General features: G+C 36.3%; 1 protein-coding gene across 1 annotated transcript; it reads right to left on the reverse strand.

Annotated features, from left to right (window-relative positions):
- Positions 1–954: 954 nt before the first annotated feature.
- LOC108094169 (solute carrier family 12 member 8-like) lies at positions 955–23,109 on the reverse strand. The gene is given in 4 exon segments (XM_043208782.1): positions 955–1,123; positions 1,125–1,237; positions 7,651–8,530; positions 22,925–23,109. Coding segments are annotated over 4 exon segments (1,347 nt in total).
- Between the last annotated feature and the right edge of the window lie 622 nt (positions 23,110–23,731).

A 23,731-nucleotide genomic window follows, 5' to 3' on the forward strand; every position in this document is an offset into this window, starting at 1 on the left:
TTTCATTTTTTATTTAGAGTTTGGTTTCTGATATATTACCTCTTTTTAAGTTGGTAATATAAAAGTTTTTTGGCCCGATTTTTTGTTTAAGATTGTTAATAAGCTCCGAGCAATTGTGTTCCGTAACGTAGATAGGGGGGTGGCTTTACATCTTTGGTGGGTTGAGGCGGTTAACCCTCATCTTCTCCAAGGTCACCAAGTATAGCAAATCTATTTTCAGAAGTTGCCTTGTTGTTGTTGCCTGGGGTTTTCGATACTTTCGGCAGGTTTGCGTTCGTTTTTTGTGGGCTAAGCTTTCTTTTTATTTGTACATACCGATCGATCCCGGTCTGTACAAGCGTAGTTTGTGGGAGAGAGGCAGCAGAGACACATTTCACTTGCGATGATAATATCGGCCACAGATTTGACACCGACGTTGAAGTTGTTGTTGTCGTCGTCGAAACAACAGTTGTAAGAGAGGGCACCGTGCTGGTCAGCGCAAGAGCAGACGTAGTCAGTGCAATGAGTGGTGAGAGTGGAGATGGGCATTGGGAGCTCCACGACTGGGTCATGGCAGCGCGGCTTGAGCTTAGGAGTGCAGGTGGCAGAGAGCGCGCTCTCTCGGAAGCAGTCAATGACATTGCTTTTGTTGTTGCGTGTTCGTTACTTACTGTCTCCGAAACAATTTCTACATAAGCATTATTCCGGCAGAAGACAGTCGGCGTTCGTCTTGCTTTTGTTGTTGTTGCATTCTACTTTGACTCGTGGGTTTACTAGTTGCACTTATTATTGATTTGCCCGCAGGCATTGTATTTTGTTTGAGATTAATTGTTTTCTTCACTTTGATTTGTTAGAAAACAAGGAAATGGAGCTAATATGGTTTGGTATTGCTGCCAGCGTCCTTTCGGTACTATTTCAGTTTTTATTTCACTTAAATATCGAGCTAATTGACTCGCTCGGCGGAGCGATCAAGAATCACGTCTGCACGGGAAAAAGTAGAACTAGACGCCGAAATATGACGCTATTAAGCCAGGTGAAAAAATTAAACTCCGCAGTAAGACCTGGCTTCACGGCCGGATTGGCCGTGCCCACGTAAAACCAAACAACAAACACCACAAGGAAACAAGTAAGTGTGTAATACCATAATAAGAGAGGCCCAACGATTGCAATAGCCCGAGTACCAGTTTTTTGTTTTCGAGTGGATGGGCGGGCGTATTGGAGCTATCGGTTCGATCTCGTCGCCCTGCTCCTGATCGTGCTCGCTACTGTAACATTCGTATAACATTCATATATAAACTCAAATATAACAACCTTTGTATAACAGACATAAACCACGCTCAAAAGCTTCAAAGCTCTCCTTTGACCGATCAATGTAACTAAACTTCAAAGCTCCTTTAATTACCATATGTTTCATATCAACTAATGTAAGATTACGATAAGAACCGTTAGGATTAAGCTTACGCATAAGAACCAATGTAAACCGAAACGTATAAAAGACGGGCCTTGAGCTCGAATAAAGTCATTCAAACTTTACGCCTATTACATGGCGATCCTGCCTAATATCGGCAAAATAAAATATTAAGAGCCCAAGCCAATCCACAATAAGGCATGCTCAGCATAAACACTAATAAAGCTATAGCCAGTATACCGGCTAGAAAAGAACCGCATACAAAAGAGGAAAAGTTGGAAAACACTATCCAGTGGGCCCAACAGCGGTATATAAATCTAAAAGGAGAAAAGAGTGCCCACCTGGAGGCCATCAGGGAAGCACTAAAGAGAGAACCAGCAGCCGGCCCGAAACCACGGGTCATAAGAGAGAACCCGATCCCATCAACACCAGCGAAGAGACAACGAGGAGGGAGGATTGTCAAATTACGACGACTACGAGCAGCGCTGCTATCGCTCATCAACCGAGACCCACCACCACCTTGGGACGAAGCCTGCGCAATTTGGAAACGAATTGACGACATAGAACAACAACAAGAAGCAGACGCACAAAGACGACACCAACAACAACAACAATAACAAAAACAAAATAAAAACAACCTGGCGAAAACGCCGATGTTATAAAAAAAAAAAAAAAAAAAAAAACCAAAAAAACAAAACAAAACAAAAAAAAATATATATATATACCTATATAAATATACATATTAAAAATATTATGTAAACTAAACGAATGAATTTAAATTGAATTGAATTGAATTGAAACAAACCAAATTAAAATTATTACCTATTTATATATAAGACTAAAATATAAACAAATGAATTTAAAATTTAAAACAAACAACATTAAAATTGTTATTAATAAGGCTAAAATGAAAAATAAAATAAATAAATAAATAAATAAAATATTTAAATGTAAAATAAATAAATTAATGTACACTTAGAAAAAAAAAAGGGAATTTAAATAATTTAATTTCGAGAAGTTATATTGATTTAAAAATTTTTTGCCAACATTATAATTAAATTATAAATGTCAATGGAGTGGGAAGACATAAAGGACAAAATAGAATCACATAAAGAAAATTTTGATAAAGCCTACAAGTGTCTCAACAAAAACATATATATTCAACCATCTACAATTAAAAAACATTTAGATACCCTATTCGATAGCTTTAATAACATAAAGGAAATAATAAGAGAGAACTCAGAATTAGGAACACCCGATGAAAAGCCTCAAGTTACTGAAATAATAGAAACACTCAAAAATTTTTTAGTTAATATCTGCAGTAAACATCAAATAACAGCTTCAATCCCAATCGCTCTAGAAAAACAAGCTGAATTTAGATTCGAAATAATAACAGAAGTTAAGAAAACTCTCATAGCAAAGGACAAAATGGCACAAACAAATATAGAATTCCTTAATTCAGCATCAAAATTGATCCAAGAGTTTGATGGGAAGGCTGAAAACCTTCAAAGTTTTATAGACTCACTCGAACTTTTGGACGACATTAAGGGTACACATGAGTCAACAGCAATCCGAATAATCAAAACAAAGCTAAAAGGTGATGTACGATTACTTGTTACAGAAGAAAAAACTATTGTAGAAATTATAGAGACTCTAAAAAGAAATATAAAGGGAGAATCAGTACAGGTACTAGAAGCCCGATTAATGAATCTGCAACAACACGGGAAAACAGCTAACGCATATACATCCGAAATTGAAACAATTACAAAGGCACTAAAACGTGCATATATCATAGATAAGTTAAAGCCTGAAACAGCAAATGAATACGCGACTAGGGTAGCTGTCAGAGCCATTGTACTAAATTGTACAAACGAAAAATTAAAAACAATAATGGAGGCTGGTCAATTTACCAACATGAACGAAGTAATAGCTAAGTTTGTTAGTAGCTCTACTAATATAACAGATAACACAATACTCTTTTCAAAACGAAGTCCTACAAACCAAAATGACAGATCAAGAAATTTTAATAGAAATTATAGAAATTACAACAGCTACAATAATAATGGTAGCTATCGCAACAATAACTATAGTAGTAATAGATATAACAACACAGGTAGCTATCGCAACAATAACTATAGTAGTAATAGATATAACAACAATAGTAGAAGCCATGAGAACAATAATAACATTAGATTTATAAATGAAGAAAATGAAAACACTAACAATAATAATAGATTCATAAACGAAGAAGAGCAACAGGAAAACTCTGTACGTCCCCTGAGTTCAAATTAAGTACACATAAGATTTATACACTAAGTCAAAGCCTCAATAGCTGTATTAGATTAAGAATAAACAGAATAAACATTACACTATTACTAGATACCGGTGCTGACATCTCTTTAATAAAACAAAAAATCATACTACCAAACTCAAGCCAAATTAACAGAAACAAACGCACAAGTTTACATGGAATAGGGGAAAGCACGGTAAACACATTAGGAGAAATTCAACTAAAACTGACTACCCATAACACAACATTACCACATACCTTTCATATAGTAAAAGATGACTTCCCAATCCCGTACGATGGATTAAAAGGCCTAGATTTTATAAAAAATTATAACTGCCTTCTTGACTACAAAAACAACATACCTATCCTTAACCAACCTTATGACAATCAAGAAACATTAATCCCAATACTAATAAAACCTCAAAATAATATTTTAGTAATCCCAGCCAGAACAGAAATAATAGAAAAAATTACAATAAACAACAAAGAAAACGAAATATTAATCCCAAACCAAGAAATCCATCCAGGTGTATTCATAGCTAATACAATAATTTCAAAAAACAGCCCTTTCGTCCGCATTATTAACACTAACTCTAAAGAAGCCCAAATACAGAAGACAAAACTTAAGAATGAAAAACTATCTGACTATGAACTATACAATCTTACACACACACAAACAAAACAACATCAAAAGGACATTATGTCAACTCTAGAAAAGAACTTTCCATTATTCGTGAAAACAGAAATATACAATTTGTGCAATGAATATACAGACATATTTGCTAAACAAGACGATAAAATTACATGTAATAACTTTTACAAACAGAGACTAACCTTGAAAGACAATACACCAGTATACACAAAGAACTACAGAATTCCACATAATCAAAAAGGAGAAATAAATAAACACATAGACAAACTTATAAATGACAAAATAATAGAACCATCAATGTCTGAATTCAACAGCCCAATTTTATTAGTTCCAAAAAAATCGTTACCTGGCAGCACTGAAAAAAGGTGGCGCCTAGTAATAGACTACAGAAAAATAAATAAACAATTAATAGCCGACAAATTCCCACTACCTAGAATGGACGACATTTTAGACCAATTAGGACGAGCAAAATATTTTTCCTGTTTAGATCTGATGTCAGGATTCCACCAAATAGAACTAGAAGAAACATCTCGTGACATCACGTCATTCTCCACAGACAGAGGATTCTACAGATTTAAAAGGCTACCATACGGATTAAAAATAGCCCCAAACTCTTTTCAAAGAATGATGACGTTAGCATTTGCAGGGTTAAAACCCTCTCAAGCGTTTCTTTATATGGACGATCTAATAGTTATAGGGTGCTCAGAAAAACACATGCTTGATAATCTAGAAGACGTTTTTAAAACATGCCGACGGTATAACTTAAAGCTACATCCAGAAAAATGCATATTTTTTAAACATGAAGTAGCATTTTTAGGACATAAATGTACAAATAAAGGGATATTGCCAGATGATAGTAAATTTGAAACAATAAAAAACTACGCAATTCCTAAAAACGGGGAAGAAGCGAAACGATTCATAGCCTTCTGCAATTACTATCGCCGATTTATACCAAATTTCGCAAAGTCAGCACGCCATATCACAAAATTATCTAGAAAAAACATTACTTTTGACTGGTCTACAGAATGTCAAACAGCATTTAATTATCTAAAAAATTGTTTACAACACCCCACAATATTACAATATCCTGACTTTAATAAACAATTCTGTATAACAACAGACGCAAGCAAGTATGCTTGTGGTGCAGTTTTAAGCCAGGAATATAACGTAAAGCAGTTACCCATATCCTTTGCATCAAAATCATTCACAAAAGGAGAAAGTAACAAGGCAGTTATTGAACAGGAATTGGTAGCAATCCATTGGGCTGTTCAATATTTTAAGCCGTACATTTATGGAGTGAAATTTTTAATAAAAACAGACCACAAACCACTAACCTATTTATTTTCATTAAAAAATCCATCATCAAAACTAATAAGAATGAGGTTAGACTTAGAAGAATATGATTTTACTATAGAATATATCAGGGGACGTGAAAATTATATAGCAGATGCTCTATCAAGAATTAATTTTGAGGATATTAAGAATATTAAAAATAATACAAATAATGTCAGAAAAATGACAACTAGGTTAGAAACGAAAAAAACAAACTGAAAGTAGTAATAAGAAAGAAAACAACAAAAAATTAGAACAAATCACAGAATTACAAGTATTCGAATCAATAAATCACAGCCATAAGAAGGGAGCAATTAAATTAACAATACACAAGCACAGCTGCAAAATATTTCAGGGAAAAACAAAAATTGTATCATTCAATATAAAGGATTTTGTCATTAAAGGAAAAATCAACTTAGAAAGATTCTTTCCAAGGCTTGAAAAAGAAGCCAATGATTCAAAAATTCATATTTTACTCATTGAAATAAATAATGAACTTTTCCACTTAACGAGCATAAACAAATTTAAAGAAATTGGTAATAAACTTTTGAAAAAAATAAAAATAATAATATTACCACCCATAAAAAAGATAAATAGAAAAGAAAAAGATCAACTAACCACTATATTAGAACAATTTCATGATAACCCAATAACGGGAGGTCACAGTAGGGTCACAAGAACATTAAACAAAATAAAAAGAGAATATAAGTGGAAAAATATGACAAAAGATATCACAAACTACATTAAACAATGTGAAAAATGCAAGTTGGCAAAAACAACAACTCATATCAAAACACCAATGATATTAACACCCACACCAGTTAAAGCCTTCGAAAGAGTCCTAATAGATACAATAGGACCATTGCCAAAAACTGAAAACAGGAACGAATATGCGATCTAACAAAATACCTAGTTACTATACCGGTCCCAAATAAAAGCGCTGACACAATCGCAAAAGCAATTTTCGAAAAATGTATCCTAATATATGGGCCGATGAAGACTTTTATAACTGATATGGGAACAGAATACATGAATTCTGTTTTACTAGAACTTTGTAAAAATTTAAGAATCAACAAATTAAACTCTACAGCACATCACCATCAAACTCTTGGTACCATAGAAAAAAGCCATAGAACCTTTAACGAATACATAAGATCATATATTTCAATAAATAAAACTAATTGGGACGAATACCTACAATACTTTACTTATTGTTTTAATATAACACCCTCAATAGTACACGGCCATTGCCCATTTGAACTCGTTTTTGGTAAAATAGCTCCAAACATACCCTTTTCTTCAAACTCCATTGACCCAGTTTACAATATAGAAGACTACAATAAAGAACTCAAATATAAACTACAATTATCCCAAAACAAAGCAAACCAAATGATAGAAAAATACAAATTAAAACAAAAAATGAACTATGATAAACACACAAATAATGTTAAAATAAAAATAGGCCAAAAAATTTTGCTAAGAAACGAAATAGGACATAAGCTAGATAACCAATACATAGGAAAATACACGATTGTAAACATAGGCGAAAATAACAATGTAGTAATAGAGCATGAAAAAACAAAAAAAAACAAACTGTACACTTAAATAGAATTAAGTTAATAGGTTAATAATGAAAAAAAAAAAAAAAAAAAACATAATAATAACTTTAACAATTTATATATTATATTTTTTTTTCAAAACAAAAGGGAGGTGTAACATTCGTATAACATTCATATATAAACATCAAATATAACAACCTTTGTATAACAGACATAAACCACGCTCAAAAGCTTCAAAGCTCTCCTTTGACCGATCAATGTAACTAAACTTCAAAGCTCCTTTAATTACCATATGTTTCATATCAACTAATGTAAGATTACGATAAGAACCGTTAGGATTAAGCTTACGCATAAGAACCAATGTAAACCGAAACGTATAAAAGACGGGCCTTGAGCTCGAATAAAGTCATTCAAACTTTACGCCTATTACACTACCTCCTTGCCCGGCCCCCTGATCCACAGCAAGAGCTGTGTCCGCCTCGGTGCCCAACCTCGGCTCCGAGGAACGGGAGACCTGTGCCTGGTTTGAGGTGCTGGTGCCCCCACTGTTAAGCGCCAGCGGCACCGTCTGATGGAGCGGGGAGTTCTGCGGACTCTGCAGGTTCTTGTGGCGCACTCGATCCGGGAACAGCAGGTCAAGATCATTGCCCGTGTCTGAGACACTGCCATAACGACGCGTCTCGTAGCTAGGACTTAAGGCCTGAATGCAAAAGCGCTCCTCGCGCTGTTCTTGAATATCAAAGGTCTTAGCCAATGCAAAGTAGGCGTAATCGATGCAGACATACGTCAGCAGGAAAGGCATGGTCACGATGGGCGCCAGAAAGTTAATGTTGCCCACCATAATGAAGGTGACGGTGACCAAAGCCACAATGGCCATGGCGTATAAAGGCACTTTGTTGGGACCACGGCCCTTTCCTAAGATATCTATGCCGGGAATGACGTTCTCCTTGGCGATGCTCTGAAGAACACGCGGGGCGCCGTACATGGCGCCCAGGCAGAAGGACATACTGGATACATAGATGCCAGCCAAAAGCAGGAAATCTGCGACCGACACCTTGGCCGAGATTATGTAGTCTATGTAAAGAATGTCACACTGACAGGTTGCGCCCAGAAAGAGTACAAACACCAGGTACAGAAACGTTGAGGTGCCAAAGGCTGCCAGGGTGCCGTTGGGAATGTCTGTAGAGGGAGCACGCAGATCACCGCTCATGTTGATGCCAGAGAGAACGCCTGTGACTGTGGGGAAGAAGACGCCAAACACGCGGAACCAGGAATAGCCGTCGTCATACTTCGAACTAGTTAAAAGCGTCCTGCAACAAGCTCATGATTCTCCAGGCTCTTCTCATTGCGGTATAGGTAAAACAGTGGAGAAACTCAAAAGATACCTGTTTTGGCCGAAGATGCTTATTCAAATTCGAGAATATGTGAACAATTGTAGCGTTTGTAAGCAGACAAAAAGTCAGATAGACCATTCCAGTGATTTTATATGGATTTGTTAGTTCCATATCCTCGTTCGAAGGCAGGAAACATTGGGTTACTGATTATTGTCGATCAGTTTACAAAGTTTCACTTTCTTTGTCCGTTGAAAAAATTTACATCGGAAAAATTTGTGAATTCCTTGAAAAGCATATCTTATTTACATTTGGAGTTCCTGAATCAATTCTCACAGACAATGGATTGCAATTCCGTTCAGGGTTCTTTGAAGCCTTTCCTACTAGATACTCGATTAAGCACGTATCCACTGTTGTATACTCTCCACAGATTAACGCAAGTGAACGCTTAAACCGTTCAGTATTAGCAGCCATAAGAGCGTACGTAGGGAAAGATCATACAACCTGGGATCAGAAATTGAACGAGATCAACGGAGCCATTCGATCTAGTCTACATCCAACTACCGGATTTTCAGTGTACAACGAATTAGCCAACGGAAACGGTAGGGAAATGGGAGTTTACCACCTAAAGGATATTCAAAAAACATAAACCTTTATTAATCGCACTGACCTTTTTCAGATTACGATTCCCTCGAAATCTCAGGAACATAACCTGTGGGTGTAGTGGCCAGTGCTGCCAGATGTACGTATTTATACGTATTGTACGTATTTTTCGGCTCAGGCCGACTATGTACGTATATTCGTACGTACTTAATTTATACTCTCAAGTGCGGTATTTCCATACACCTCAATGATTCGTAAAATAATACAGAACCATATATATTGATATATATATATATATAAAGAAAAATCGATGAGTTGCATATATGCGACATGCGACTCATCGATTTTTCGAGAGGTCTACTAGAGAGTATTTAAACCTCTCTGATGTACCTATATATATACTGACAGCGTGTCTGTCCTTGTCTTACACATTGAGTATTAGCGGTCATCTCGCATTTGTACGTATTTTCAGAATGCTCTCCCCACTACTTTTCTTCCTCCCTACGTATTTCTTGAACCATGAACCTGGCAGCACTGGTAGTGGACAGTGAACAGAAAGACAAGACTTTTAAATTATAACGTACGTACGAATTTTATTAGGTCAGCTAAGGGTTAAACTAGCTCGAGTGTGCAAGCTTTAAGATCAACTATACTGCTTCAGCTTTAATCGTATATTTGTCTCACACGCACCCATTGCTAAGTGGCCAGGAATAGTCCCGTTAAAGCTCATAAACAGATAGCCACGCTGCTAGAATATTCGGCCGATTCGATCATTTGGCTGCCGATCTTCTACCGCCACAGTGCGTAAAATTTTGTGAACGAGAAATTTTAATTCAAGAGTGAAAACCAACCACGTGTTCGGAACCGCACCCATAGCAAGTCCAAATTTAGGCTAGTAGGCGGAGAACCGCAAATTTTGTGCAGCGATCAGGAGACTCCAAAGTCTACCTGTAGTGAACTAGCGATTTGATTTGAAGTTTTTGAAGGTAAATTTGCTAAAGTCATACAGATTTGTGTGGGTACGCTAATTTAGTAAATCTTCCGTAGCTCCTGGTCACCGGCGGCCAGCTCAGCCTTGGCGCTGCGCGCTTTCATACAAACACACATACATATATGTATGTGTTCTAACCCTGCAGTTCCAAAATTGCTTTGTCGTCGAAGAAGTGTGCGAAGCCGCACCGACGACAGCGGGGGTAGCAGCCTTAGCCGCAGCGGCGCGAGTTTATAGAGACATTTTATATGGCACCGCCGTTTTCGGGATACATGTCGCTCTCGATGACTTTTTTGTCCGTTTCATCGAACAAGTCGTCGGTGGCTTATACGAATTTTGTATGGAGAAAATTCGTATAAGCCATTGTTGCTTTCGTAGCTGACGTGGAGGCGAAGTTTTCAACGATGGCTTTTGCGAGGATGTCCTTAGCGAAATCATCTATGTCAAGCCTAAAAATGTCATCCCCAAATTCATATGAAAAACAATATATATATATTTAATTCTTTTTTATTTTATTAATTTATCTTATTTTGTAATATAAAAAATAATAAGTAGGTACATAAATAATATGAAATTCGAAAGTTTTTGTTTACCCCTTCTGTGGAGTATTTGCAGGACATCGGCTGTTTTGCGTCCATCTATGGTACAAATATTTTTATTATTACATGTTATACATTACTTTTTTTAATTTAAAGCAAACTTACCTTTCAAACGAATTTATGGGACATATGTATGGCTGAATCCTAAAAAGATTTCAATAAGTTTGTAGTAAAAAACATAATGTTTTTGTAATATTAACGACACTTACATGATTTTTAAACATTTCCGCTGCCAGTTGCACAAGTGAAGTAATTTCACAACCAATCGTCGAAGCACTACTTAAAAGAATGACGCAGTTTCATTTTTCTCCGATCGAAAGAATAGAAGACAAATTTGGAGTCGGGCCGCCGTCGTTTGCAAGCAACGATTCGTGTTATAAGAGTGAGAAAGAGAGGAACACTTAGGAATATCCCTTTTCCTTTCCTACACACTGATTGCTTAATTGCCAAAAGTCCACAGTGGACATCCAGAACTGCAGGGAAATCTTGCTGCCGCCGGTGTCCCAACTTTGCAGTCGGTATTAGTGGGATGCGCCATAACCTTTTTGGGATACCCTACCCAGGGGAATCTGTGGAGCAATCAGAGCGACAGCAGGACAGCAGCCACATTTAAGTGAAAATAACAACATCTAAGCTACAACATCAACCAAATTTTAGCACATGGCGTTGCATAACATGTAACCTTTCTTCGTGAGTACACGAATCACCCTGTATTGGAAAGAAAACAAGAGTTTGGCACCGCTGAATATTAACCCGTGTGTCAGAGCTGTGCCAATGTCAACCACTTTAAAATAATTTAAATTTTAATTTGAATTCTCTTCGTTTGAATAATTTGATGAACCCTTAATTGACATTTTTAGTTTAAGTAATATCATGTGTACAGCCTCTAACGATTTATGTCAGCCTACTATCTATATGCATACTCATTTACATATATTATATATATAAATTTACTAACGCTTGTTCCACAGCTACAAAACAGTTTGTTGGGCCCAAGATCTTGTTGTAGGTTAATGTAAGTGGTACTTGGAATTGTTTGGAAATGAATTAACCCTTAGTGGGTACAATCGAAGTTGACATTCTTGCGTTAGGCTTTTGTTAAATTTACAATAAATGAAGTTGAATTTCTTAGCATTTAAATTAAAATTAATCTAAAGCAACATGATTTGAATATTAAGTACAACCCTTTGAAAAAAATGAAAATGTATAATTATAATTATTATCACCTTTGGAATTTAATTAAAATATGAACATTTAATGATATCGCTGAGTCTGTCTAATTACATAATGCCGAAGAATTATCGAGGTTAGAACACGTATTGATTTTGTGTTAGGGGTAATGCCAAACATCCATATCATTACCAAGGTAGGGCGGGTACAGAACGGGTGATCAATACCAACTAAGATCACCACAGCCGTGTTTGCTTGCCTCTTTCTATTAACTATACCGATGGGGATCATTATGCTGATATTTTTGGTTATTTTTGTATTTAGTAGAGTAGAGTCAGGAAGTGCACTTTATTTTATCGAGTGTGGTGAGTTAAAGGAGAACATAGGGATAGGAAAAACCCCGACCCCAATACCGGCGAGCTGAGCGCAGAGCGCAGCATAGTGCACTGAACGTCCGATTCCCTCTCCAACTGAGGCTGTGGCAAAAATAATTACCAGCTGTACCATTACACCATACGAGGGAATGAAATAAAAAATTCTCACGCTGTTGTTTTTGATTACATCGACTTAATGTCTTCCAGATGGCGTTTTGTAACTACTATTGAATTTTGGACTAAACTTTATCAAAATCGGATAGCTCTATCATATAGCTGCCATAAGAAAGATCGAAAAAAATATATGTAAAAAATGGAAAAAATATAACATCGTTGCTTTTATTTAGACAAGCAACATTTTAGGAATATAGAGTTTTCTAACGACTCTTTAGTTACAAATTCGATTCATCATAATCGGACAACTATATCATATAGCTGCCATATGAAGAATAGTCGAAAATATGGAAAACATATAGAAAAATCGTCATAGCTTCGATGTTGTTTAGCCTTTATGCATTTTGATCGACATATTTGATGACTGCAAGGGTATATAAGCTTCGGCTTGCCGAAGCTAGCTTCTTTTCTTGTTTCTCCGTTAATTTCCATTAGTTCTATATAGATTTTTCGATCTTTCCTATGGCAGCTAAATGATATAATTGTCCGATTTGTATAAAATTTTTTTCATGATTCAAGGGTAGTTAAAAAACTAAATATTCTAACAATCATGCTCGTGGGATTAAAACCAACGACGATGTAAGTTTTTTTCATCATATATATGCATGCATTTTTCGATTTTTTATATATAGCAGCTTTATGATAGAAATTAAAAAAAAACCCTCTTTAAGAAATCAAGTGGATATGATAAAAAACAAGGAAGTAATAATTTTTTTTATTCAATCTGTCGTATGGGAGCTATCCAATATCGTCGCCCGATCCGGCCCATTCCGACTTATACTAGGTTGTTTGGTAATGACATACCGGTTTCTTTATTGATTTTTGACGACGATTTTAACATAGTTAGCATTTTCTGATTTAAGTGCTATATGTACCGTTGTCTTCGATGATTTGCTGCCATTTTGATGGTAACTTGTATATGCCTCTCCTAAAGAAGTCCTTGTCCCTCCTGGCAAAAAACTCGGCGATTCGATTTTCACAATCCTCCCTTGAACTCAATTTTTGTCCATCGAAAACATTTTGCATGGCCAAAAACAGATGGTAATCGCTTAGGGCAATGTCCGGACTATAAGTTGGATGCATTAACACTTCCCAACCAAGCTCCCGTAGCTTGTGACGCGTCACCAAAGATGTATAGGGCCTGGCGTTGTCAACGCCCTTACGATTCACCATGTCTGGCCGCTTCTGTTCAAGTGCAATCTTCAATCGCTCCAGTTGTTCACAGTAGAGGTCACAATTGATGGCTTGGCCATAGGGCAACACTTCATAATGGATAATTCCTCTGATATCCCACCATACACTCAGCAACACCTTCTGAGCCGTCAGTCCTGGGTTTGCCACCGTTTGAGACGACTCACCGTGCTTCGACCAGGATCTTTCACGCTTTATGTTGTCATATGTGATCCATTTTTCATCACCAGTGACTAACTGATCAAGAAATGAGTCGATAGTTTTGGAAAAACTCATGGGGCACCCATACATCGAGCTTTTTTTTGTTAACGGACGGTTTCCGTGCTTAGTTGCAGCTCCTCTGCGATGGTTCTAATAGTCACATGACGATCTCGATCCACTATTTCCATGATTTTATCCGTATCAACGGTCACTGGTCATCCGGAAGGCTTGGGTGTTTCGGTATCAAAATTGCCACTTCGGAATCGCCTAAACCACTGTTCGGCGGTTTGAATCGAATGTTTGTTATCTCCTAAGACAGCAATAATCTGTCTCCGAGATTCCGCAGCAGTTTTTCCCTGTTCGAGATAAAATTTCCAAAGTGCCCGAATTTCTGCATTTGTGAACTCCATTTCAATCGATTGTAATTTTTTAACGTGGAAGCTCATGTAAACAAACTATATGTCATTTTAAAGGTGATACCAATATCTTTCAAACGATATACAGCACTGCCAGATAAAACCCGGTATGTCATTTCCAAACAACTTAATATAATGCGTGCAATAACTACACAACTTTTGGGAAAGTTTTAGCAAGATCGCTTCAAAACTGAGGACTGGTTTGCGTAGAAACGGACAGGAGGACAGATGTTGCTGATCAAGATTATATGTATATACTTTATGGGGTCTGAGGTGTCGCCTTCACTGCGTTGCAAATTTCTGGCCTAATTATAATTTTTTTGCTCTGTAAGGGTATAAAAATGATAAAATCGTTGTTTTTCATTAGAAAAGAAAATTTGAAATATAGAGTTTTTTAATGACTTTGAATTTTGAATTAAATTTCATAAAAATCGGACGACTATATCATATAAGCTTTCATATGAACAACTTTCGTCAAAAATAGAGAAACTTCAGAAAAAAATCGACATAGCTTCGAGGTTGTTTAGTCTCATTGTATTTGGTTCGACATATTTGATTACTGCAAGGGTACTTCTTGTTCTTACTTAGTTCGTTAAGACTTTGTGAATTGATTACTAACTTTCTCATGTTATTTTTCAGTTGCACCCCATCTTCTTCATTAATTATCCCAAAAAATATTTGATAGAGCGATCCCATAAAACCAAAAGAAGTTCGTTTATTTCTCGTTTACTTTAACCCATAAAAACATCGTAATTCTCTTCCAAATCTGAGATCTTTCTTTATGTATTATCTAAAACTAAAAGACACAGATATTCGAAACTATGAAATTTTTCGCAAATCACTCTCATTTTTGGTAACATTTCCTTACCCTTATTCAACATTTAAAAATAAGCATCCATATTATAGCAAATCCATAAAATCTAAGAGGAAGCCACAATATCCATATCGCCCGCTTCTCCACTTATCATTGTTTGACATAAGATTTGTTTTAAGCTTAGAATCTGCGCTGATTCCTCAGAAACTATTTCGCTTTGTGAAAAACTGTCTATTAAAGCTCTAACTGCCATTGGAAAGATAGAAAAAAAAATATATAAATAATGGAAAAAAAATTATAACGTCCTCGTTCTTAGTCCCATGAGCATGATTTTCAAAATATGTAGAGTTTTAATAACCCTTGAATCAAGAAAAATATTTTATTAAAATCTGACGACGTTATTATTTAGCTGGCAGATCGAAAAATCATTATAGAAATAACGGAAATAAAATTATAACATCGTTTTTTCATCAGACAAGCATAATTTTTGGAATATAGAGTTCTTTAACGAATCTTGAATTACAAATCAAATTTCATCAAAATCGGACAACTATATCATATAGCTACCATATGTATTTTATTTTACATATTTGTTGACTGCAAGGGTATATAAGCTTCGGCTTGCCGAAGCTAGCTTTTTTTTGTTATACCTGGGTTTAAGGCATCCAAAATCCAAAAAAGTTTTAAATTTTTTTCTATTTATTAAGGCTTTAAAAGGATTTAAGGCTTTAAATTCGTTACAAATAAATTATTGTGTACCCAACACCTTTGCAAATGGGTCAAATGTTAGTGAGCAATTCTTTTTAACAGGCTTTTCATCCTGAATTGAGTTAATCAAACTTAGTCGTTGCTCTAAATTTTTATACCCTTGCAGAGCAAAGGGTATTATAATTTTAGCCAGAAGTTTGCAACGCAGTGAAGGAGACACCTTAGACCCCATAAAGTATATATATTCTTGATCAGCATCACCATCTGAATCGAAATACGTCTGTACGTCTGTCCGTCTGTCCGTCTGTCCGTCTGTCCGTCTGTCTGTCTGTCCGTCTGTCCGTCTGTCCGTCTGTCCGTCTGTCCTCCTGTCCGTTTCTGCCCAAACTAGTCTCTCAGTTTTAAAGCTATCTTTCTGAAACTTTCCCAAAAGGTGTGTAGTTATTGCACGCAGTATATAAGTCGGAACGGCCCGGATCGGGCGACTATATAGGATAGCTCCCATACAAGAGATTGAAATACAAAATTCTAACGCCGTTGTTTTTAATCGGATCGACTTGATTTCTTCCACATGGCGTTTTCTAGTTACTATTGAGTTTCGGGTTAAATTTTATCGAAATCGGATAACTCTATCATATAGCTGCCATAGGAGAGATCAAAAAATATATATAGAATTAAAGGAAATTAATTGATTACGTCATTGTTTTGCATCACACGACTATGATTTTTTGAGTATCAAGTTTTTTAACTAGCCTTGGTTCATAAAAAAAATTTCATAAAAATCGGACAACTATATCATATAGCTGCTATAGGAAAGATCGAAAAATCTATATAGAATTAACGGAAATAAAATGATAATATCCTTATTTCTCATCAGAAAATCATGATTTTTTGGATTTGGATTGGAATATAGAGTTTTCTAACGACTCTTGAATAAGAAATAAAATTTCAGCAAAATCGGACGACTATATCATATAGCTGACATATGAACAATATTCAAAAATATGAAAAATTAATAGAAAAGTTGTCGTTGCTTCGATGTTGTTTAGGCTTTGTGTATTCTGTTTGAAATATTTAATGACTGCAAGGGTATATAAGCTTCGGCTTGCCGAAGCTAGCTTCCTTTCTTGTTTTATTTGTATCATGGTTCAGACTCATTTATAGTGTCAATAAACATTTTTGTCTATTTCATTGAGTCAATACATAAGTTTTTAAGCTCAAGAAGGCGATTCATCTGTTCGAAAAATATTTCCGTTTATTTTTTTACCGCTTGGTCAATAGTTTCCAAGCGGTCTCATAATTAACCAAAGAAGCCAATAATAGCTTCTCCCTCAAGTAAAATCTTTAAATAATTAAATTTTAAGGCAGGACTTAGATCCTCTTTTGAATGAAGGAGTTCATGAAACAACTCATAAAATAGGTCCCAATCTTTGAAATCCCTAAAGAATGTGGGAACCTGCATTTTAGGCAAAGTTGGCCAATCGTTAAATTTTGGATTTATCACAGCTATTTCTTCCATTCCTATTCCATTCCTATTATTCTATTTCCATGATTTTTTTCTTCAGGCTATTGTAACTGTAAATAAATCAATTTTCAGCTCATCCAGAATTCAATCATACCTCTTATCAGTGACATCAGTCACCTCGACTTGCTTCAGGCTAACTATTTTGTCCCAATAATACTTTAGTTTTTCCATTCTAATTTGAAAAGATATAATCCTATTGTCTTTAGTGCCGTCAAAAGTTTCTTTTAAGTAAGTTTCAAATTGGTCAATTGCCCTATCTAACTTGCTTTCTTCTCTTTCCTGCGTATTCCAGCTATAGGACTTTTCAGTTAATAATTAGTCAATGCGGGATTTTATTTTTCAAAACACAGCATAATTTCCTCATAATGATTATATAATATGTGAAGTAGTCATGATTGATGATTTCTGATACACTTGTATATAAGTGTATCGAACTTTTTCAGGAACTTGAATGATAAGCATGGGAGTTCTTCGAATTCCCTACTGGCATTCGTAATTTCTGCAGTTTTATTAATTTTTATTATTGAGCGGACAACATCTTGACTATCTAAATTTTTTCTTTTATAAATATATATTTATTTTCTTCGTTGCTGTTGTTGCTGCTGCTGCCGGTGCAGCTGATGATTGTCGTTGCTGCTGATTTTGGCGCTACCGCTGCTGATGACTTTGCTGCCGCTTGCGATGATGTCACCATTGCTGTTCTCGGTTCAATGTTTGCCGCTGCTGCCGGTCCCGAAAATAATTGTATTGTTTTTAATTTCAGCTTCTGTTTTTTGTTATTTGGCGATTTTTTCTTCCTAATACGATTTTTTGGCTTCGACTCCTCTATAGATGATTTAAAGTTTTTTTTTTTTTACTTTCGATGTTTTTGGCGTCGAATACGCCAGATATTGACAATCCCTTTTCAATTTTTTTATTAAGGCCTCAAAAACGCCCAAATATAGTTACTCGATGATATTTTTTATTTATAAATCCAAAATCCACCTATAAATTCGAATTCTTGACCACAATATCACAATTTGAAATCTACACATCTTTAAGTGATTACATAATTTTTGGATCCAAATAGCTTGTACTTTAAACTATGAGTGTCAGCGGCACTCGCTCACAGATAGTAATTTATGGCTCAAGCCTCATACACGCGCATAGAGCTTATTTATATTATATGTATAAATACCTCCACGAATTGCCAAATCTTTCATTCGCTACAGGTAGGCAAAGCTACACTCGTCCTCTACTCGTGTTGTGAAAAATGCTAAATTGTCAGTGTTGAGCGTCTACCGCTCTGGGGACTTTCATTCGACAAGAAAAAATAGATGCAACCGAAGTAACTTCAAGATTAATTTTATTTAACAAATTTCACTAGATATCAAAATAAACTAATTCCAAAGGTTAAGTTATATCAAAATTTTAAGGTTCTTCAAGGTATAAAAATCAAAGAGACACCAGGCCGACCAGCACCGAACACCGCTTGCCGAAGAGTGGCTTGTCGCATTTTAGCATTCGTCTTTTGTGCTGCTGGGACGTCTCGAGAGCGTAGAAAACTGCGTTAAGCACACTCTTTGTCTCCTACGAACTACTCTTAATACCTAGATGCTCGAACATGCCGCCCGCCAATCAGTATTGGCCAGTATTAAATTCCAGTGCTTTTCCCTTGTTGCCAATTAAACGCTGTGAAAAGACAAGTGTTTGTTAGAGCATGCATGTGTTGGATCAAAGATGTGCAAAATAATTGTCGTTAATTTGTAGAATCGGGACCTTTAGCTACTGAGCTTCTATCTTAAGGCAGAAAGCATAGTTTTGAAAGCGATCGCTTATATATTCCTGACAAGGTTTTAACGGAAGCCACACGTACGAGGTTGTCTGATCCAGGATGCAGTTCTATAATTCGTCCAAGTATCCATTCCGCCGGGGGGAATCGATCATCCTTTATGATGACTATATCATCTACCTTAAGATTGGGTTTTACTTGCCACCATTTTGGGCGAGCTTGTAAATGTGACAACCAGTCTGCACTCCAACGCTTCCAAAACTGCCTTACCAGTCGTTGGCCTTCAAAAAACTGCAAGTCCAAAGATTTATCCGCTGTGGTGGGATTTGGTAGAGACATCATGGAATCACCGATCAAAAAAATGAGCCGGAGTCAAAGCCGAGAGATCCTCAATATTTGACGTCAACAGGCACAAGGGTCGAGAGTTTAAACATGCCTCTATTTGCACAAGAACAGTGTTCAACTGCTCGTAGGTCATCTTGACCCCCTGGAAAGTACGAAACAGATGTCTCTTGACTGCTTTCACGTTCGCTTCCCACAAGCCTCCAAAATTAGGGCTGTGTGAAGGATTGAAATGCGACTGAATGTTGCGAGATGTTAATTCAAGCAGCACAGTCTTTGTCATTTGTGGAAGCCACAATATCCATATCGCCCGCTTCTCCACTTATCATTGTTTGACATAAGATTTGTTTTAAGCTTAGAATCTGCGCTGATTCCTCAGAAACTATTTCGCTTTGTGAAAAACTGTCTATTAAAGCTCTAACTGCCATTGGAAAGATAGAAAAAAATATATAAATAATGGAAAAAAATTATAACGTCCTCGTTCTTAGTCCCATGAGCATGATTTTCAAAATATGTAGTGTTTTAATAACCCTTGAATCAAGAAAAATATTTTATTAAAATCTGACGACGTTATTATTTAGCTGGCAGATCGAAAAATCATTATAGAAATAACGGAAATAAAATTATAACATCGTTTTTTCATCAGACAAGCATAATTTTTGGAATATAGAGTTCTTTAACGAATCTTGAATTACAAATCAAATTTCATCAAAATCGGACAACTATATCATATAGCTACCATATGTATTTTATTTTACATATTTGTTGACTGCAAGGGTATATAAGCTTCGGCTTGCCGAAGCTAGCTTTTTTTTTTTTTTGTTATACCTGGGTTTAAGGCATCCAAAATCCAAAAAAGTTTTAAATTTTTTTCTATTTATTAAGGCTTTAAAAGGATTTAAGGCTTTAAATTCGTTACAAATAAATTATTGTGTACCCAACACCTTTGCAAATGGGTCAAATGTTAGTGAGCAATTCTTTTTAACAGGCTTTTCATCCTGAATTGAGTTAATCAAACTTAGTCGTTGCTCTAAATTTTTTTATTTGTATCATGGTTCAGACTCATTTATAGTGTCAATAAACATTTTTGTCTATTTCATTGAGTCAATACATAAGTTTTAAAGCTCAAGAAGGCGATTCATCTGTTCGAAAAATATTTCCGTTTATTTTTTTACCGCTTGGTCAATAGTTTCCAAGCGGTCTCATAATTAACCAAAGAAGCCAATAATAGCTTCTCCCTCAAGTAAAATCTTTAAATAATTAAATTTTAAGGCAGGACTTAGATCCTCTTTTGAATGAATGAGTTCATTAAACAACTCATAAAATAGGTCCCAATCTTTGAAATCCCTAAAGAATGTGGGAACCTGCATTTTAGGCAAAGTTGGCCAATCGTTAAATTTTGGATTTATCACAGCTATTTCTTCCATTCCTATTCCATTCCTATTATTCTATTTCCATGATTTTTTCTTCAGGCTATTGTAACTGTAAATAAATCAATTTTCAGCTCATCCAGAATTCAATCATACCTCTTATCAGTGACATCAGTCACCTCGACTTGCTTCAGGCTAACTATTTTGTCCCAATAATACTTTAGTTTTTCCATTCTAATTTGAAAAGATATAATCCTATTGTCTTTAGTGCCGTCAAAAGTTTCTTTTAAGTAAGTTTCAAATTGGTCAATTGCCCTATCTAACTTGCTTTCTTCTCTTTCCTGCGTATTCCAGCTATAGGACTTTTCAGTTAATAATTAGTCAATGCGGGATTTTATTTTTCAAAACACAGCATAATTTCCTCATAATGATTATATAATATGTGAAGTAGTCATGATTGATGATTTCTGATACACTTGTATATAAGTGTATCGAACTTTTTCAGGAACTTGAATGATAAGCATGGGAGTTCTTCGAATTCCCTACTGGCATTCGTAATTTCTGCAGTTTTATTAATTTTTATTATTGAGCGGACAACATCTTGACTATCTAAATTTTTTTCTTTTATAAATATATATTTATTTTCTTCGTTGCTGTTGTTGCTGCTGCTGCCGGTGCAGCTGATGATTGTCGTTGCTGCTGATTTTGGCGCTACCGCTGCTGATGACTTTGCTGCCGCTTGCGATGATGTCACCATTGCTGTTCTCGGTTCAATGTTTGCCGCTGCTGCCGGTCCCGAAAATAATTGTATTGTTTTTAATTTCAGCTTCTGTTTTTTGTTATTTGGCGATTCTTTCTTCCTAATACGATTTTTTGGCTTCGACTCCTCTATAGATGATTTAAAGTTTTTTTTTTTTTACTTTCGATGTTTTTGGCGTCGAATACGCCAGATATTGACAATCCCTTTTCAATTTTTTTATTAAGGCCTCAAAAACGCCCAAATATAGTTACTCGATGATATTTTTTATTTATAAATCCAAAATCCACCTATAAATTCGAATTCTTGACCACAATATCACAATTTGAAATCTACACATCTTTAAGTGATTACATAATTTTTGGATCCAAATAGCTTGTACTTTAAACTATGAGTGTCAGCGGCACTCGCTCACAGATAGTAATTTATGGCTCAAGCCTCATACACGCGCATAGAGCTTATTTATATTATATGTATAAATACCTCCACGAATTGCCAAATCTTTCATTCGCTACAGGTAGGCAAAGCTACACTCGTCCTCTACTCGTGTTGTGAAAAATGCTAAATTGTCAGTGTTGAGCGTCTACCGCTCTGGGGACTTTCATTCGACAAGAAAAAATAGATGCAACCGAAGTAACTTCAAGATTAATTTTATTTAACAAATTTCACTAGATATCAAAATAAACTAATTCCAAAGGTTAAGTTATATCAAAATTTTAAGGTTCTTCAAGGTATAAAAATCAAAGAGACACCAGGCCGACCAGCACCGAACACCGCTTGCCGAAGAGTGGCTTGTCGCATTTTAGCATTCGTCTTTTGTGCTGCTGGGACGTCTCGAGAGCGTAGAAAACTGCGTTAAGCACACTCTTTGTCTCCTACGAACTACTCTTAATACCTAGATGCTCGAACATGCCGCCCGCCAATACTGATCCCAGTATTAAATTCCAGTGCTTTTCCCTTGTTGCCAATTAAACGCTGTGAAAAGACAAGTGTTTGTTAGAGCATGCATGTGTTGGATCAAAGATGTGCAAAATAATTGTCGTTAATTTGTAGAATCGGGACCTTTAGCTACTGAGCTTCTATCTAAAGGCAGAAAGCATAGTTTTGAAAGCGATCGCTTATATATTCCTGACAAGGTTTTAACGGAAGCCACACGTACGAGGTTGTCTGATCCAGGATGCAGTTCTATAATTCGTCCAAGTATCCATTCCGCCGGGGGGAATCGATCATCCTTTATGATGACTATATCATCTACCTTAAGATTGGGTTTTACTTGCCACCATTTTGGGCGAGCTTGTAAATGTGACAACCAGTCTGCGCTCCAACGCTTCCAAAACTGCCTTACCAGTCGTTGGCCTTCAAAAAACTGCAAGTCCAAAGATTTATCCGCTGTGGTGGGATTTGGTAGAGACATCATGGAATCACCGATCAAAAAATGAGCCGGAGTCAAAGCCGAGAGATCCTCAATATTTGACGTCAACAGGCACAAGGGTCGAGAGTTTAAACATGCCTCTATTTGCACAAGAACAGTGTTCAACTGCTCGTAGGTCATCTTGACCCCCTGGAAAGTACGAAACAGATGTCTCTTGACTGCTTTCACGTTCGCTTCCCACAAGCCTCCAAAATTAGGGCTGTGTGAAGGATTGAAATGCGACTGAATGTTGCGAGATGTTAATTCAAGCAGCACAGTCTTTGTCATTTCTTTTACAAATTCCTTCTTCCACAATTGAAGCGATTTGTCCGCACCCATAAAATTTGTGCCGCAGTCGCTGTACATAGGTATGCCTGCAAAATCCGCGGCGTCCAATAAAACGCTGCAAAGCCCATAGGAAATGCTGGGTAGACAATCCTGTGACGGCCTCCAAATAGATTGCTTTGGTTGCTAAGCAAACGAAAACAGCGATATATGCTTTGTAGGTATGATGTCCACGAAATCGAGATGCCTTAATTTCCAAAGCGCCAGTGTAGTCCTCGCCAGTAGCTTCAAATGCTCGTTTTGGGGGGTTTACCCGATGAAATGGCAAATCTGCCATTAACTGCGATGCTGGTTTTGGACGATGTTTGAAACAGGGAACGCATTTACGTAGGACTCGTGTCACTGCTTGTTTTCCGTTTATAATCCAAAATATCTGTTGAATAGTCGCTAGTGTGAGATCCATTCCTCCATGTAGTGT

Source organism: Drosophila ficusphila, unplaced genomic scaffold (assembly GCF_018152265.1).
Source record: "Drosophila ficusphila isolate 14025-0441.05 unplaced genomic scaffold, ASM1815226v1 contig_636, whole genome shotgun sequence".
In the NCBI taxonomy this organism is placed as follows: domain Eukaryota; kingdom Metazoa; phylum Arthropoda; class Insecta; order Diptera; family Drosophilidae; genus Drosophila; species Drosophila ficusphila.